This window comes from Oncorhynchus tshawytscha, linkage group LG13 (assembly GCF_018296145.1).
Source record: "Oncorhynchus tshawytscha isolate Ot180627B linkage group LG13, Otsh_v2.0, whole genome shotgun sequence".
Taxonomy (NCBI): domain Eukaryota; kingdom Metazoa; phylum Chordata; class Actinopteri; order Salmoniformes; family Salmonidae; genus Oncorhynchus; species Oncorhynchus tshawytscha.
In genome coordinates, this window is record NC_056441.1 from 67,531,416 (window position 1) to 67,550,720 (window position 19,305).

At 42.6% G+C, this 19,305-nt stretch overlaps 1 protein-coding gene across 3 annotated transcripts in view; it reads right to left on the minus strand.

Annotated features, from left to right (window-relative positions):
* The window catches only part of LOC112265551 (rho GTPase-activating protein 32), a 31,803-nt gene extending 14,669 nt beyond the window's left edge, over positions 1-17,134 (minus strand). For 2 of the 3 annotated variants that reach the window (XM_024442950.2, XM_024442952.2), the window contains exons 1-5: positions 16,797-17,134; positions 9,006-9,119; positions 7,831-7,930; positions 7,495-7,592; positions 7,085-7,169 (exon numbers count right to left, since the gene is read on the minus strand). In XM_024442950.2, the coding sequence (XP_024298718.1) occupies positions 7,085-7,169; positions 7,495-7,592; positions 7,831-7,930; positions 9,006-9,097 (375 nt within the window). In that variant the 5' untranslated portion in view covers positions 9,098-9,119; positions 16,797-17,134. Of the gene's footprint in view, positions 1-7,084; positions 7,170-7,494; positions 7,593-7,830; positions 7,931-8,725; positions 8,951-9,005; positions 9,120-16,796 lie in introns of those variants that run through there. The other variant, XM_024442951.2, reaches the window with a different exon arrangement.
* Positions 17,135-19,305: the final 2,171 nt, after the last annotated feature.

The window sequence follows — 19,305 nt, forward strand, 5'->3', positions numbered from 1 at the left end:
GGATAGAAAACACTCTAAAACTGTTAAAATAATCTCTGTGAGTATAACAGAACTGATATGGCAGGGGAAAACAATAAGAAAAATCCAACCAGGAAGTACTATTATTTTGAAAGGCTGTTTTTCCATTGAAAGCCTATCCACCATACAAAGACTTAGGACCCAGTTCACAAGATCTATGGCTTCCTCTACATGTGATCAGTCTTTAGGCATTGTTTCAGGCTTTTACTCTGAAAAATGAGGGAGATACCGCACTTTCAATGAGAGGCCAGTGGAAATTTCCAGCAATGAGTCCTGCGCGTGACTGGGAACACGCCTTTCTTGTTTCTCCTTTTCTATTGACCAAGCTTTTGTCCGGTTGAAATATTATTGAATATTTATGACAAAAACAACCTGATGATTGATTTTAAACTTCGTTTGACATGTTTATACCAACTTTTATTGTACTTTTTTGACTTTTCGTCTTGATGTTGAGAGCGCGCATTGTGCCTTTGAATTTCTGAACTAAACGCACTAAAGAGGGACATTATCGAACAAAACAAACATTTATTGTCTAACATGGAGACCTGGGAGTGCCACCAGATGAAGATCAACAAAGGTAAGTTATTCATTTTAACGCTATTTCTGACTTTTGTGACACCTCTCCTTGGTTGGAAAATGGCTGTATGGTTTTTGTGGCTAGGCGCTGACCTAACATAATCGCGTCGTGTGCTTTCGCCGTAAATCCTTTTAAAAATCTGACACAGCGGTTGCATTAAGGAGAAGTTTATCTTTAAATGTATGTTAAACACTTGTATCTTTCATCAATGTTTATGATGAGTATTTCTGTACTTTGATGTGGCTCTCTGCATTTTCACCGGATGTTTGTTTGAGACAATGATTACTGTACATAACGCGCCAATTTCAACTGAGGTTTTTGGACATAAAGATTAACTTTCTCGAACAAAACACACATTTCTTGTGTAACATGAAGTCATGTGAGTGCCACCTGATGAAGATCATCAAAGGTTAGTGATTAATTTAATCGCTATTTCTGACTTCTGTGAGCCCTCTCCTTGGCTGGAAAATGGCTGTATGGTTTTCTGTGACTAGGCGCTTTCTCTGTAAAGCCTTTTTGAAATTGGACACTGTGATTGGATTTATAAGACGTTTATCTTTAAAATGGTGTATAATACTTGTATGTTTGAGGAATTTTAATGATGGGATTTCTGTTGTTTTGAATTTGGCGCCCTGCAATTTCACTGGCTGTTGTGAGAGGTTAAGAAAGTACGAATGTGCATTTTCAACACTGTGACACTGAGCCCTTGACATATGTTTTTCAACCCCCAAAAATAATGCATTATATTAATAATATTTAAGCAATTGAGAACCCCTTCAGCGTTTGAGAGGCTATGGAAATGTACCAAGAACCCCACCCCCCTCCCTCTGTCCCATATAACTCCATAAACTCCTATACCAAGAGGAGATCAAAGCCTCAGGAATAGTAAGGGGAATACAATGATATCAAATATAGGCATAACTTCAAAGGCCTGCAAGGCAGGGGAGGTTTTGGTTATTTAGAAGAGTGAACAGCTAATCTAGATACTCGAGTTACCCAACACAATATGACCTAGTTACCCATCACTGCTCAATAACATGGTAAACCACAGCTCCTTCATACACGTAGCTATGCAGAGAGTAACAAATCAATGCAAAGTACCTTATCACAAAGCAAACATTTGAAATAGAAAAGAAAATAATCAATATTGTTTGGAGGATGTCAACTATTAATACAGGCTGGAAGAATAATCATTAGTCAATGAGTGAATTAAACAACATTAACTACGGTCATGTAGATGGAAATATGGACGGTTAGCATGATAAGACAACAAACATGAATCAATGATGATTAACAATATGTCAAGAGGATGTCTGGACAGGGAAACACAGTCACATGGAGCGGAGTCATTTAACACTGCAAACTAAACTGAGTAAATGTAGTGCATGTCTTACTTCTGTTTTGTTTACGCTCTTTCTATCCCCCAACTCTTTTTACCAACGCATTTTAGCCAAGCAACTAAAACTGACAACCTCACACGGCGCAGCACAAATCCCTAAATAGAAACATGCCTGCAGTCATTAACTATTAATACACACATCTGGACCCAGAAACAGAAATGAATACACAATCGCATACTGGTACCTGCCAGTGCAGGCTTTTAACTGGTCCTCAGCTTTTAAGTCAGGTTACAACACAGCTGGATGTCTCCCAGACAGCGTTCAACTGCAGTCCTGTGTCTCCAGATAGAAGTCACTAAGCTGAACCCGTAGCTTCCTACCACCGGCTGGTGGATTTAGGACAGAAGAGTGGAGATGCCTCTGGATTGAGCAGCGTTAAACAGATGCTGGTTGCTTTCATCTGTCCCTTAGGTTAAATCAAAATGCTCCCCTTCAGTCTGTCCTTCGCCATGAGGTGGATCCACAACATGCTTTCACTGTTTAATTACACCTTAATAGCAGAGAATAGAAATAGGGGAAGCATCCCGACGTTTCTCTCTCCCTTGGTCCCTCCCATTCCCTCCTCATCTCAATCTCCCTCCCACTCTCCTTCCTTCCCTCCCTCTAACTTTCCTCATCCTCTCGTGACAAAGGAGCTCTACAGTATATAGGCTAAACCAAAGCAGTTAGTGCATAACCATACTTAAGCCTGACAGAGAGAGGTGCAGGAGGAAACAGACCACCCAGGCATTTCCATTTCAAATGATGCTTCTGTAGAGATGGAAGTAATCTCGGGCAGAATTGACCCAGTCCTCTGTATTTGTTTCAGAGGCTGCTGTCCACATGTTGTCATTCTGCCTGAGACCTGATCTGTCATATCCCTTCTGGTCCTGTGTGTGATTTCTAGGATGAGGACATGAGTCATGAGACCCACCACAGGGACAATGTTTTGACACTCCCTCTAATCTGTCAGACCACCCTCTTAGGGTGAAGTCAGCATGTAACTTATAACTATAACAGCATGTAACTATAACAGCAGTTAAAGGTCCAATGCTGCTGTTTTTATCTCAATATCAAATCATTTTTGAGTAACAATTAAGCAGTGTTGTAGTACTCGAGTCCAGGACTGGAACTTGACTCCCAATTTTCATGACTTGTGACTCGACTTCTACTCGACCATTGGTGACTTGGACTCAGCTTCCTGTATTTGCACCTTGACTGGATTGGCTACTAAAATAAGCAGAATATTTGCTGCACTGGGTGCGCAGAGCAGTGAGGGTTCTGTCCTCTAGCTAGCCATGGGAATGGCGCACCACACTGGCGCACACAGCCTACATGAGCTGGTGAGCTGCGGGGGAGCAAGCGATGAGTGTGGGCAGACAAGAAGGCAGGCTCCACTCTGGCTTCGCCTCCAATCATACACATCGCGCAAGCGACTCTTGCTTCCCTGTATTCACCAGTCGCCAGCCTACTATTTAGCTTTTCATGGTTAAGAAACACAAACTGCTTTACGAAATTGAAAACAATTCTATTGAGTTTAAAAGTAAAAAAACAGTACAGCTATTGTCTTCCTCTCTCCCTTTGAGTATTGAAAAGTAGTTTGTATTTGAATTTGTCATCTCACTCTATCCTCCCACTGTCACCAGTCTCCCTTTAGTTTTCACTTTGGAATAACACAACATACATAAATATTAGTGGCCGATTACAAAAAAAGCAGCAAATAATAATCTGGTCAATCTGACAGGAGCAATAGCCAATTCCGTCAAGAGACCATTCATCCCTTTAAAACATTACTGATTTCACATAACTATTGAACATTATATAAAATAAAATGTGTGTGAGACTGTATGAAGGACTATTTGTTTCATAGGCTATAGTATATTGCAGGCAATTATGACCATTGTGCAACAGGAGGAAAATCTTTGCTCTACTTCAACGCTCCCATGAAAATCTTTCCACCAGCCTGCCACTAGTTGTTGTTGGGCAGATTTGTTCTACTAAATACGAGCCAAATCAATAGAGCAACAGACGGGCGTCAAGCCACCAATACAAGCGAGCAGAAAAACAACAGTAACTAAAATACCAAATATGTCTAAAAAACTCATTAATTTGGCTTTCAAAAGTTATATATTTTTTTCTATGTGCACATAAACCAATATTAATGTAGTATTTTTTGTTCAACTCAGACTTGAGCACTTGGACCAGGACTCGAGCACTGGGACTCAGCCATAGGGACTGGTGACTAGACTCGGACTCAAGGACAGGGGACTGGTGACTCGACTTGGACTCGAGGACAGGGGACTGGTGACTCGACTTGGACTCAAGGACAGGGGACTGGTGACTCGACTTGGACTCGAGGACAGGGGACTGGTGACTCGACTTGGACACGAGGACAGGGGACTGGTGACTCGACTTGGACTCAAGGACAGGGTACTGGTGACTAGACTCGGACTCGAGGACAGGGGCCTGGTGACTCGACTTGGATTCGAGGACAGGGGACTGGTGACTCGACTTGGACTCGAGGACAGGGGACTGGTGACTCGACTTGGACTCGAGGACAGGGGACCGGTGACTCGACTTGGACTCGAGGACAGGGGACTGGTGACTCGACTTGGACTCGAGGACAGGGGACTGGTGACTAGACTCGGACTCGAGGACAGGGGACTGGTGACTCGACTTGGACTCTAGGACAGGGGACTGGTGACTAGACTCGGACTCGAGGACAGGGGACTGGTGACTCGACTTGGACTCGAGGTTTAGTGACTCAACTGCAATTAAGTACCTTAATTAAAATCATCAAAAAGAAACAGTTTCTTAGCAAAGAGCAAATTCTCAAGCAAGAATTTAGCTAGGAAAGATTTCCAAACCAATTAACTAATTAACCACATGGTGATGTCACCCTGGAAAGGCCAAAACTCCATCCCACCAAAACAGGCTGAAATTTCAGTCAGTCTTTTCAAACAGCTCTTACACTAAAAGGGCATTATCATCGTTTATTTATTTTTTTACAGTATTATTCCAACTTCATTGTAACGGCTTTCTTCCTGGGAAGCAGAGGCGGACCAAAACGCAGCGTGGTTATAATTCATGGTCATTTAATAAGGTAACTCAAACATGAACAGGATACAAAACAATAACCGTGAAAACCGAAACAGCCCTATCTGGTGCAGAAAACACAAAGACAGGAAACAACCACCCACAAAACCCAACACAATACAGGCTACATAAATATGGTTCCCAATCAGAGACAATGACTAACACCTGCCTCTGATTGAGAACCATATCAGGCCAAACATAGAAATAGACAAACCAGACACACAACATAGAATGCCCACCCAGCTCACGTCCTGACCAACACTAAAACAAGGAAAACACAAAAGAACTATGGTCAGAACGTGACACTCATAGTGTGGAAATATATATAAAACACCAGAAAACAGAGCTTTTGACTGCACTGGGCCTTTAAGAAAACAGTTAAGCATGTGAAGTCTAAGTGTCAGAGTGAGGTATGGCTGGTCTCTCGCTAGAGTGATATTTCTCTCCTAGCTCAGCTCATCTTCCCCTGTAGGAAGATCTCAAGGTCACAGACAGACACTTCTGTTCAGTAGCTACGCTCCAGCCACACATCGAATGTATCACAGTTGCCACAGCTACAGTAGGTCAGCTATTCTATAGTTACAATGCACGGTGTTTGAGCTTGCATCAGCTCACACACATACATGTAATAGGTCATGTTATACCACCCTACGAACATGGCGCTTCAGTGAGACGCTCTCAACGGTAAAAGCAAAGATGGTTTAGTATGACAATATGCAAAAACTGCTTCTCCAAGGGAAGTATTTTTCACTTCTCTCATTGACTTCTCAAACCCCGGTCTGGTTTGTCTGCTTCGCAAGCGTTCCTGGAAGTCTCACGATGTTGGGCCTCTGGGTTTAGAAACTGGTAAAAGCATCAGTGTGCAAAAGAGTAGATGACTACTGCTCTCTGCTGTCAAGCCCACAGAATTACACAGGAATTATCCAGGCAAGGAACAGCCACTTTCACAAATGAGTGAGCAGCCGCTTCCGCCTGACTGATTCAAATTATCACCACAGGCAAAACAAATTCTCACTCTCAACCCTCTGGAATCTATGCTGACTAATGGCAATGAATCTATAGTTAAAGTGTCATCAAAAATGACCAATAGGGCCATCCTAAATGACCACCTGATGAGGCTATGGGTTGATATCACAGGTGCAAGGTAAGCAAACAAAACAAAATCTTATACAGTTAAATGTTCTGTTACATTCTACAGTATTAAACATAACTCACTGCACATAACTGCTCTCTCCTGCCACCTCCTGGAATCTGAAAGCTGCTACAGTTCACTCTCTCAACTACAATGGTACTGATGCCTGTGGATGCTCCTACAGTAATGCTGTGTACCCAGAAAAATCAGACTATTTCTCTGGCTGATACCATCAGCTTCATCCAACAAGTGCTGAGGATTGCAGGTTTAACCTGAGCTGATCGGACAGGAATGAATGCTACTTAGTGGATTAATGCACACACTGGATTAAATATTCATGAACAACATTTTAAATATACTGATATATTGGATTTCATGTTGCTATTGCCTTATCACGTATCCAATTTTATATTTAAATTAAAGGGATACTTCGGGATTTTGGCAATGAGGCCCTTTATCTAATTCCCCAGAGATAGATGAAGTAATGGATACCATTTTTATGTCGCCATGTCCATTATGTAGATTTAATTTCGTGAGCCAATGCTAACTAACGTTAACGCAATGACTGGAAGTCTATGGGTATCCCGAAGTATCACTTTAAGTACATAATGAATGAGATTATTTATATTCCATCTGTATTTTTTCAATATGGGAAATTGGAGAGTGGAATGTGGGTCGGGCGGGGACAGGATGATCTAAAATAATTAGGACAGACTGCTCTCTTCCATTAAGGGAATGAGGTATTTTGTGGAACAATTCACCATGATGTCTACTGAGCTACACATTAAATTGAGTCAAAGACACAATTACCAAAATACCAGCAACAAATGACTTCTGTTCTCAATAGAATGTATGTGTGTTCAGTTCCGGGCCGGGCCTCACCTGCACAGTGCCAAAGTCAACGGTCTCATAGTGGAAGTGGGCACATTCAGCCAGCCTGGGAAAATGACCTCTGGGGAACGTCAGCCTGAAATACAACAGCATCACCTCATCAGTATTCTACTGGCTGTTACACTGAGGCAGAAAGAGCTAAGAGGGAGAGGAGTGAGGAGAGAGTGAGCATGAGAGAGAGAGCAGAGAGAAAGAGAGAAGGAGAGCAGAGGAAGAGGGCAGGGAAAGAGAGAAGGGGGAGATGGTAGTGTGAGAGTGAGACAGCAGAGACAGCAAGTTGACGAGTCAGTATCTGCCAGGCCCCAGCCCATCCTTTTACTGCACTTTATTTTACTGCCCTGGTTTAGAGGCCCATTTTACAGCCCATAATAGACCGTTTCCGTGGGGACGGGAGCACCTACTTCTTCATGTTTTTGACCTTCATGCTGGCTGTGCTGACGCAGGAACGCAGGGTGGGCTCAGGCTCAACAGGAAGCTCTGTGACCTCATCACTCTGTACCTGCCAATCAACAACACACAATATCTGCCAATCAACACATACAATACTCAACATTCCTGACATGTAAACCAATTACAAGACAGTCAGTACTTTACATTTGCTTGTTCAATAATACTTCAAAGAAACCCATACTAGCAGTATATATATATAAGACTACATAGTAGTAGAGTTCAGAGACTGCTATTCCAAGGTTAGAGTGCTTGTATCAGACCTCAACTAGTGATTATAGACAGTGTACCATGTCAATTGTGCTCTCTTTTGGAGATTTCTCTGTTGGAGTAGTGCTCTTGTGTGGATCAGGCTGGGTCTCTTCTTTATCTGGTGTAATACACATGGCCCTACACAGGGAGAGGGAGGGAAGGACAGAGATAAACAGGGAGAGAAAGATGAAGAATCTGAATCCATAAATATATTACATTTGAAATACTTGAAATTAAAATAGAAACATTCCATAAAAACCACCAGAGGGAGCCAGTGAGAGACCAATATATTTACATCATGTTTCTGGTGCTCAAATCATGACACTGCACCAGTGGCCCAGAAAACATAATGTACCCTGTGGTATTTACATCCTTGTTACTCTGGTGATAGCACATAACTGCACACGGTCTCAAATGGCTCCTGACCGGTACAGAAAGCTCCAGAGAGGAGTATAGCCTAGCCTACATACAGTAAACACATCATGGAGAAAGAACATACTTAGCCTGACAAAAGAAGCATCTCACACTTGGTAGGACCAAAACAAAGCTATAATGGCTTTTGTGTATGTTCGAGTAAGCAAAGCCTTTCCTTTGAGTAAGTCACGAATGCAATCCGCCCACAAGGGAGCGCCTCACAAAACCTGCAGCTGAAATCTGAGTCAGTGTGCTAGGCAGAGGGAGAAAAGTCCTTTCAGACCAACTTTTCTCAGGGACAATGAAGAAGAGTGGATGCCTTCGATTTGTCCTTCCTTCCAGGACTCAGACACAGACTGAGTGATGCAGTGATACAGTCTCATAGACCACTGCTCCTGAGATCTGCTAAAAAGGACAAGAACACTGGCACTGATAGAATGAGCTCATCTCATCTGCTGGAGAGCTGTGATTAAATGAGAGGCATCCTATCAAGGCCTGGTTGTTTTCCAGCATACTTACAGTAGATAGAGAAGAGATCATTTGTCTGTCATCGATATAATGTAGCCATCACTAATGTCTTTTAGAATTCCTCTCTTTCCATCACTCTTCCTCCCCGTCAATCTCTCACGTACACATAATACACACACATGCCTGTACAATCACTCAAGCACACACAAATCCTCAACTGATCCTGTATACGTATCCTTTACATTTCTGGGTGTGATATCTGCAGAGTCCTGGTCAGCTGACATAGCAGCAGTACGGTACAGTGCAGCGTGAGTGTGAGAGAGTAACTCACCCCTCAAGGACGTCACCACTTCCTGGTTCTCCCTGATGTCCTGAGCCAGCATTCCCGATCACCGCGGCAACCCCACAGCCAGCCTCCATCATACTGCCTTACTGAAGCAGTCGACTGACGAGATGGAGGAGAGAGAGAGAGATGGAGGAGAGAGGGGGAGAGGAGAGTCAACCTTAGCTGGGAAGCTGCCAGACATTAACCCACTCTTAGCTGCAGCTTGCGTTGTTCAGAATAATTTCACGCCTTTTAAAAGATGAATGGTTAATGTGTCTATAGTAAGACAGGCATTCAGTGAACAAGTAAATACACACTTCGTCAAATTGTTTCATTCAAAACAGGTCATTTTTAAACATTTATTTTTAAAACAATCTGGAATCCATCCATACTGCAGGTGAAGTACTGGGACTTGAATGTGTGGCTGGGTTTGGAGTGGTCCTGAGAGGCAGAAACAAACCCTTCATGGTGAGTGTTGTTGGGAAGAGACCCCAGAAGCGATAACAAAAAGTACATACTGACCTCTTAAACATTACAGTTAGAGAACACCCATTTTCAAAACAATTAAAACAGGTCTAGGAGGAGCACTACATGGGAGCTTTGGGACTCTCCTTCCGCCAACATGTGTCTATGACTATGTTTGGCACCATCCTGAGAGGCAGAAACCAACCCCACCAGCATGGGAGTGTTGTGACAGTCCCCATGAGGACATAGGTCTGGTGTCAAGGACTCTGAGCCATCATCCCTAATACAGCTCTTTATAGCCTGTCAACAAATAAAAGGAATGCTCTGACAGAGCGAAACAAACATAACACAGCCTTCTAATCTTTCCATAACTAGGCCTCATGAAAGGCCGTGCTGGGATCTGAACTCCCATCTTAGATATTGGGCAAACACAGTGCAGTGGTAACCAACCAACCCTGGTCCTGGAGTGCTACAGTATGTGCATTGTGCACACAAAGTACATCAGTTGTACACCTCAGCACTAAAACTCCCCAGCCAATCAATAGTAGTAAAGCAGGAGTTTTCCTCTTCTCCAATCAGAAGCTGTAATGATGACCATAGAGATGTTTGTAAGGAGTAGTAGATAGATACATCAGGTCAGCCATTACAGTACAGGGTAGCAATTTCCCCAAGAGAGCAGGCAGAGGGAGGCAGCCCATTGGCCCGTAGCCACAGAGTGGTGCTCACTGCTGACAGAGTTCCACACACCCTCTGACTCAGCACAATGTGACCAGCCAGAGACACTGGGCAAACCAGACCCACTCCACATGCACAGATCTACTATATTCTACTGTACTCTCACCTCTCTCCAATGGCAGATGAAGCCTATCTATAGGATATCCTATCAAACATTAATACAACAAATATTTGAGAGGATAGCATGACGACACAAAAAACAAGCAACGATTTATCTGAAGTCCCAAATGTGTCCTGAGTTTCTCCAGGGATAGGCTACATTACTTTGAAGATGAACAAAGTAATACACTAGTTTGTATGTACAGAATGTTTTTGCCATTCAGTATAGTCTGGCAATCTGTCAACCATCAGAATGTTTGGTCCAACTTTGTTTGTCCAGTAATGTTTTCAAAAGCACTGTAATATTTTCACTGCATTGCATTTATTCCATTATAAAATGCAACATGCCCAACCTTGATTGTTCAGAATGGAGAATGTTTCTTCTCAGATAAGGACATCCTGTGCAGGACATTGCTGTGTAGCAGACACTCTGCACCGCCTTATGGCAACATGACAAGGTACATCCATTCATTTAGGATATTGATAACATGGCATTGCATTTCAATTTAATGAGGACAGATTTTTTTTGCCACGTTAACTTAACCCATACCAAATGTGAGGCATTGGTAATGTCCCAAATGGCACACTATGCCCTACATAGTGCATTTCTTTTGACCAGAGCCCTATGAGTCCTGATCAAAAAGTAGTGCGCTATATGGGGAATAGTCTATCATTTTGGATATTATCTTTCCCCTGCTTATCTGTCAGTCATACCAGACTGGTCATAGTAAAACCATCATCCATGTACAGTAGCGGTAGCTACAAGACATCTTGTTCACCACTTGAAGGAAGCTCTCCATTTCTGCTGCCTAGAGACAGAAACAGCTCTGATCTGGCTTTGACGACTCTGGCCTAAATGGTACTCCAGGAAATCTAGGGCAGCCTACGCAATTCTGCATGCCGTTTATGAAACCTGTATTACAATTCATGGGCTGGAGTGAGGAATTGATGCCCACACATTATCTCTAAGAGAAACATTTCATGACACAATCCTCTGAAGCTCCATATTAGGCACAATCACATGTTAACCTAATGCATTTTCTACAGTGCTGTGCTGTATGCAAGTAGGGCAAAGGCTTTAAGAGATGTGGTGTAATATATCTAAGGGAGCCGCTGGGAAGAGAGAAATGACTGTTGTTTCACCTCATACTGTTATGTTGTTCAGTGTCTCTGGGGTCACTGAGCAGCCCCCACCCAGACAGCTGAGCTCACAGTACTGTATTCGTCAACAACATCTCCATGGGTTTTGATAGAGGCGCTCCCTAGTGTATGTTTCCATCTGGCTGTTGAGGGGAAAGTTTTGCACTCTCATTCGGAGCTCTGGAATGCGGTCATAAAGTTAGACGCAGTGGAGGCCTGGGGTTGCTATGGTAACCTGCCGGTTGTGAGCTGCTCCTCTTCTCGACTGATGAGGTAGCCGGAAGAGGAAATGAAACTATGTACTATGAATACAATACCGTATACAGTACAGAGGTGATTGTGTTTATGGGCTTAAAAACCTGATTAATGCTATTCCTCTCAGGGAGGAGAATCATACGATTCTATAATCTGATTTACATCTACTACAGTGGGATTCATTATGTTTCATCTCATGATGAATTTAATAGCTGTATAAATCATTCTTTGTCCCATTCCAGACACACACAATGAGGATTAGAAATATAGTATAAAGGTCATACACTATACTCTGTCCAGAAATACAGGCAGCTGCAGTAGACGAAAATAAACTGAAATTCATTTATTTTACACACAGTTTCTTACCATTGAGAAAAGCAATTCAACAAAGGACCGACCGTAAGCCTATTTACATGTTGTTCAAATTGAATCAGTTAGGTATGTGAGAGGAATTGTTTAAGCTTAGTTGACTTAGGTTTGGTGCTGGTAGTAACGTTTAAACGCCCACACCTGTAGAAATACACTTTTTCGAGCAGAAAGACGATGGCCAGAGCTTACCCATGATACAGCACAGCGATTTCAGTCAATAAGACCTCGTTTTAGTCAAAGTATAATATACAGTATTTGGGCTTGAAGTGACACATCCGAACTGCCCACTTCACGCAAATCCGTGAGAATGTGGTGTCTTTTACTATCAAGTTAAGTTGTATTAGTCATATGTACGGGATACACATGGTATACACAGTCCAATGAAATGCTTACTTGCAGGTTGCTTCTCGACGATAAGAAATAAGAAAATTCTAAAAGGACGTAATATGGTAGCCCCCCCATCGCCCCAAGTTTTGCTTCACTACACGCTCCACTGCTTTTGATTCGTTTGCTACACCCTCATTTCACTTCCCGGTGAGAACCATGAGAATGGGCTGACTTGGCTTTGCTGTACTGCAGCCGAAGGTTGCACAATGTCCATTAACATGTAGAAAATCGCATATCAGTAGTCATCATCTATTACCGGAGCTTTATCTTATTCTCTCAAACTATTTTGATGGCGGATTCGCGGCCACAATTTATGGAAGATACCAAAACTTTGGAAATAACGAAGTTAAAGATGCTGGCAGAGTTACTCCACCTCAATAATTCCATTTGGTGAAAGGCTTGGCACACGCATACTCCGACTGGCTCTCTTTCGGGCAAGTGAGAAATAAGTGCACTCAGGCTATCTGGAAGGCCAAAGTTAGTTACTTAAAAGAGCAGTTCTCTCTCTGGGTCTAGCCCCAAGAAGTTATGGAAAACAGTTAAAGACCTGGAGAATAAACCCTCCTCCTCACAGCTGCCCATGTTCCTTAATGTTGATGATGTGGTTGTTACTAAAAAGGAGCACATTGCTGAGCTTTTTAAATCACCACTTCATTAAGTCAAGATTCCTATTTGACTCAGCCATGCCTCATTACCCGTCCAACATTTCCTCATCTCCCACCACTTCTAATGTGACTAGCCCCGATGCTCCTCCCTCTTTCCCCCCTGCCCTGCTACAAAGTTTCTCCCTGCAGGCAGTCACTGAGTCTGAGGTCCTAAAGGAGCTTCTTAAACTTGACCCCAAAAAAACATCTGGGTCAGATGGTTTAGATCCTTCAAGGTTGCAGGCCCTATCATCGCCAAGCCAGTCTCTCCTATCTGGGGAGGTTCACATCGCATCCTTTAATTAAAGGGGGAGATCAAGCTGATCCTAACAGCTGTAGGCCGATTTCTATTTTGCCCTGTTTATCAAAAGTGTTGGAAAAACTTGGCAAAAATCAGCCCTTGATTCTAAGCAATGTTGTGTGTGCTGCTATTTTTATGGACTTGGCAAAAGCTTTTGAAACGGTAGACCGTTCCATTCTTGTGGGCCGGCTAAGGAGTATTGGTGTCTCTGAGGGGTCTTCAGCCTGGTTTGTTAACTACCTCTCTCAAAGAAGGCAGTGTATAAAGTCAGAATATCTGCTGTCTCAGTCAGTGCCTGTCACCAAGGGACACCAATTTTTCATCAACATAGCTCAGGCAGTAGGAAGCTCTCTCATCCATTTATATGCACATGATACAGTCTTATACTCAGCTGGCCCCTCCCCGGATGTTGTGTTAAACTCTCTACAACAAAGCTTTCTTAGTGTCCAACAAGCTTTCTCTGCCCTGTTCTGGACACCTCCAAAACAAAAGTCATGTGGTTTGCTAAGGAGAATGCCCTCCCCACAGTTATGATTACTACCTCTGAGGGTTTAGAGCTTGAGGTATTCACCTCATACAAGTACTTGGGAGTATGGCTAGACGGTACACTGTCCTTCTCTCAGCACATATCAAAGCTGCAGGCTAAGGTTAAATCTAGACTTGGTTTCCTCTATCGTAATCACTCCTCTTTCACCCCAGCTGCCAAACTAACCCTGCTTCAGATGACCATCCTACACATGCTAAATTACGGAGACGTAATTTATAGATCGACAGGTAAGGGTGCTCTCAAGCGGCTAGATGTACTTTACCATTCGGCCATCAGATTTGCCACCAATGCTCCTTATAGGACACATCACTGCACTCTATACCCCTCCGTAAACTGGTCATCCCTGGGTTGCTCCTCTTTTCAGTTCGCTGCAGTTAGCAACTGGAACGAGCTGCAAAAAAAACATTCAAACTGGATAGTTATCTCCATCTCTTCATTCAAAGAGTCAATCATGGATACTCTTACTGACAGTTGTGGCTGCTTAGCATAACATATTGTTCTCTCTACCTTCTTGCCTTTGTCTGTGCCCAATAATGTTTGTAGCATGTTTTGTGCTGCCACCATGCTGTGCTGTCACATGTTGCTGCCATGCTATGTTGTTGTCTTTAGGTCCCTCTTTATGTGTGTTGTCATGATGTATGTTTTGTCCTATATTTTTTATCCCAGCTCCCGTCCCCGCAGCAAACCTTTTGAAAAGCCGTCCTTGTTACATAAGAATTTGTTCTTAACTGACTTACCTAGTTAAATAAAGGTTAAATAAAATAAATATAATAAGACAGGCCAGTGGTTTCCAGCTAGCTAAGGTTAGCATGCTAGCTAGCAACACTGACAGCTGTCAGTCCCTTATTTGTTGATGTTTATCAACTCCACGTGGAGATTCCCATACCCAATTAGCGACTATGTACAAGTAGCCTTCTCCATTCTTTGGGGGTGGAACCTAAAAGTGCATTTCCTCTCTAGGACAGGAAATGACATCTAAATTGCAGTGGAAACTTCCTCTGGAGGGTCCTTTAATATAACTCCCAATACCTCTGCCCTTTTCGAATGAGCCTGCCTGTGGATATAGGCTTATCTTCAATATTGTTTTACTCATGAGAGATACAACCGTTTTGCAATTATGATAGCACAGCTAAAAACTGTTGTGTGGATTAAAGAAGCAATAGAACTGGCTTTCATTAGACTAGTTGAGTATCTGGAGCATCAGCATTTGTGGGTTCGATTACAGGCTCAAAATGGCCAGAAACAACAAACTTTCTTCTGAAACTCGTCAGTCTATTCTTCTACTGGGAAATGATGGCTATTCCATGCGAGAATCTGCCAAGAAACTGAAGATCTCGTACAATGCTGTGTACTACTCCCTTCACAGAGCAGCACAAACTGGCCCTAACCAGAATAGAAAGAAGAGTGGGACACCCCGGTGCACAACTGAGCATGAGGACAAGTACATTAGAGTGTCTAGTTTTGAGAAACAAATGTCTCACAAGTCCTCAACTGGCAGCTTCATTAAATAGTACCCGCAAAACACCAGTCTCAACATCAACAGTGAAGAGGCGACTCCGGGATGCTGGCCTTTAAAGAGGCCTTGAAAGACATCCACAGCTACACCTCCAAGTGACTCAAATTATGTCAATTATCAGAAGCTTCTAAAGCCATGACATAATTTTCTGGAATTTTCCAAGCTGTTTAAAGGCACAGTCAACTTAGTGTATGTAAACTTCTGACCCACTGGAATTGTGATACAGTGAATTATAAATTCAATAATCTGTCTGTAAACAAAGTAGATGTCCTAACCGACTTGCCAAAACTATAGTTTGTTAACAAGAAATTTGTGGAGTGGTTAAAAAACATGTTTTAATGACTCTTGACTTTAACTTCCGACTTCAACTGTAAATACAATACCCAACATCTAATTTGGACCAAACTTTTTTTCTAACAATGGGTTAAACATGAGGAATCCAAAGGAATGGTCAAAAGCCACATACGGACCCGCCAGCAATCATACCCCAACAACGTTATAGTATCAGTTCTGTGTCTGACAAGTAGTATGGAGCTGTGGCTTGGAGTATTGTTTCTTCATCCTATGTAATGTATTCCCAGTGAAATTGGTGATGTTTTTTTCTCCTGATCAGATAAATTAGTAATCGAATTTGTTAGGTTTATGTCTCATCCCACATCCTGATATTACCAAGTTCTAACAACTAGATGAAAGCTTTCACCACCTTGTGAAGTTCATAACTTATTTCATCCGTAGTCTAATTAGCTGCATGGTTTCCCGAGTTGTAGAGTGAGGACCACACCAATTTAACGTGACTCCAAGTTTACTTCGATATGATGGTTATTATATCAATATCTCCGCATAAAGGCATTTCCACCACAATTTTTCACATAATACATTTACAGTCTGAGATGGTGGGTGTCATGGCTTGCTGAAATGACATGGAACAACCCTGTATTTATAATTACATGACAATATTTTAGGTTGACTATAATTACATTACACAACTGATGATACATCACATGGCTCACTTTTATTTTCCTGCATAAGTAAAAACAGAAAATGCATCACCTATGCCATTCATTCCAATTAGACTTTTTGGGGGATTTCTCCCTAACCAAGATGGCTGCCATTTTCGCCCCATTATGAAACTTTTAGGGTTAATACCCCTCTAGTATTTTAATATGATCTCTATGTAGTTAACATGTCATTACATATTACATACTTATCTCATAACCTTCAAAAGCCACAACATTCATTCACACCTTAACTTTCTCACTCACCTAAAACCAATACACAGCACAACACAAGTACCCTATGACGACGATAGTAACACTTTGAGATGGTCTTTTAAACATACCTGTAACCGTAGGACAAACCACCACGCGTCTCCTCTATCTTCTCCGAGTCGCAGTGTGCCGCGCAATTCACCACTGTTGAGGGTTTCGAAAGCAATGACTTTGATTTTTCAGCATCGCACTACGAAGCGCAGTTCACACTGCTTGAGTAAAAATGTGTAAAAAGTCAGGGATTCGTCGATGAACATGTCCTATAAAAGAGACCATCGCACTGAAACCGTAGACTCCTATGCTCTGCACCCGACGCTGTGAGCGCGCAAAACCAGGCTGGGCGCGTACTCGCAGGCAAATTCAATGATACCTTAAATTATTCTAATCCTAGTGCCCTCAACTGTCCTAGTAGGCCTACATCAGAGATCAGGTTTCAATCGCTCTTCCACTCCTAACAAAGAAACAAAAGTATGTGTACTATGTTGTGGGTGATTTATTAGAAGAAAGATATTTACTATTGGCAAACAAAAAGGAGCCTTGTCAACTATTTCATCAGTGGATTTGAGTATATAGGTTATGTTCACACACTAGCACCCATGTTGCAACCTGTACTCAGGAGTAGACGTAATATAGTAAGGATAAATCCGGGACACTCCAATTGGTATGATATGTTAAGTATGGTATGTATTAATTTGTGGATGTCTATCATCCATTTCGTATGATATGTTACCGATAACAATGTGTATGATACTGTATGTTACAAATAACAATTTGTCAAATATGAGGGCAAAACTAAAAGCGCAAACCATTTAACTATGGCAAGGTCACTGGGAATATGGCCGAACACAAACAGTGTAAGGCAATCGAACAGGCAAAACGTCAGGTTAGAGACAAAGTGGAGTCACAATTCCAAGGCTCAGACACAAGACGTATGTGGCATGGTCTACAGACAATCACTACAAAGGGAAAACCAGCCACGTCGCGGACACCGACATCTTGCTTCCGGACAAGCTAAACACCTTCTTTGCTCGCTTTGAGGATAACACAGTGCCACCGACGCGGGTTGCTACCAAGGACTGTGGGCTCTCCTTCTCCATGGCCAACATGAGTAAGACAGTTAACCGTGTTAACTCTCGCAAGGCTGCCGGCCCAGATGGCATCCCTGGCCGCATCCTCAGAGCGTGCGCAGAGCAGCTGGCTGGAGTGTTTAAGGACATATTCAATCTTCCCCTATCCCAGTCTGCTGTCCCCACATGCTTCAAGATGTCCATCAATGTTCCTATACCCAAGAAAGCAAAGGTAACTAAACTAAATGACTATCACTTCTGTCATCATGAAGTGCTTTGAGAGACTAGTCAAGGATCATATCACCTCTACCTTACCTGACACCCGAGACCCACTTCAATTTGCTTCAATTTGCTTACCACCCCAATAGATCTGACGATGCAATCACCATCGCACTGCACACTGCCCCATCCCATCTGGACAAGAGGAATACCTATGTAAGAATGCTGTTCATTGACTATAGTTCAGCATTCAACACGATAGTACCCTCCAAACTCATCATTAAGCTTGGGGCCCTGGGTCTGAACTCCGCCCTGTGCAACTTGGTCCTGGACTTCCTGACGGGCCACCCCCAGGTTCTGAAGGTAGGAAACAACACCTCCACGTCGCTGATCCTCAACACAGGAGAACCACAATAGTGCGTGCTCAGCCCTCTCCTGTACTCCCTGTTCACCCATGACTACATGGCCACTCATGCCTCCAACTCAATCATCAAGTTTGCAGACAACACAACAGTAGTAGAACTGATTACCAACAATGATGAGACAGCCTACAGGGAGGAGGTGAGGGCTCTGGGAGTGTGGTGCCAGGAAAATAACCTCTCAGTCAACGTCAACAAAACAAAGGAGCTGATTAGGGATTTCAGGTAACAGCAGAGGGAGCACCCCCCTATCCACATCGACGGGACCGCAGTGGAGAAGGTGGAAAGCTTCAAGTTCCTACCATTGTTGTGAAATTGTTAGATATTACTTGTTAGATGTTACTGCAATGTTGGTGCTAGAAACACAAGCGTTTCACTACACCCACAATAACATCTGCTAAACACGTGTATGTCACCAATACAATTTGATTTGATTTATTAAAATGTGCAATTATATGATATGTTACGAATTCCAATTTGGCATGTCTAATGTTGGCTAGGTGGATAATGCTAACATTAGCTAGGTGGCTAGGTTAGGGGTTAGGGTTAGGCATTTGGTTAAAGGATCAAGTTTAGGGGTTAGGGGAAGGGTTAATTAACATGTTAAGTAGCTGAAAAGTAGTAAGTAGTTTCTAATTAGCAAAACATTTCCATGATGATATTCAAACATGGAACCTTTTTGTTGCTAGATGTTCACGTTATACGCCTACCCATCCACCCCATTCACTCTACTTTTGTTTTTGCCTTACAATTAAGTAACCATCCGTCTCATGTAACCATACCAAACACACCTAATAATACTAATTTGGCATCACTGATTTACATTTAGTATGTTACGTCTACTCTGAGACCAGGCTGCATAAACACAAACACAT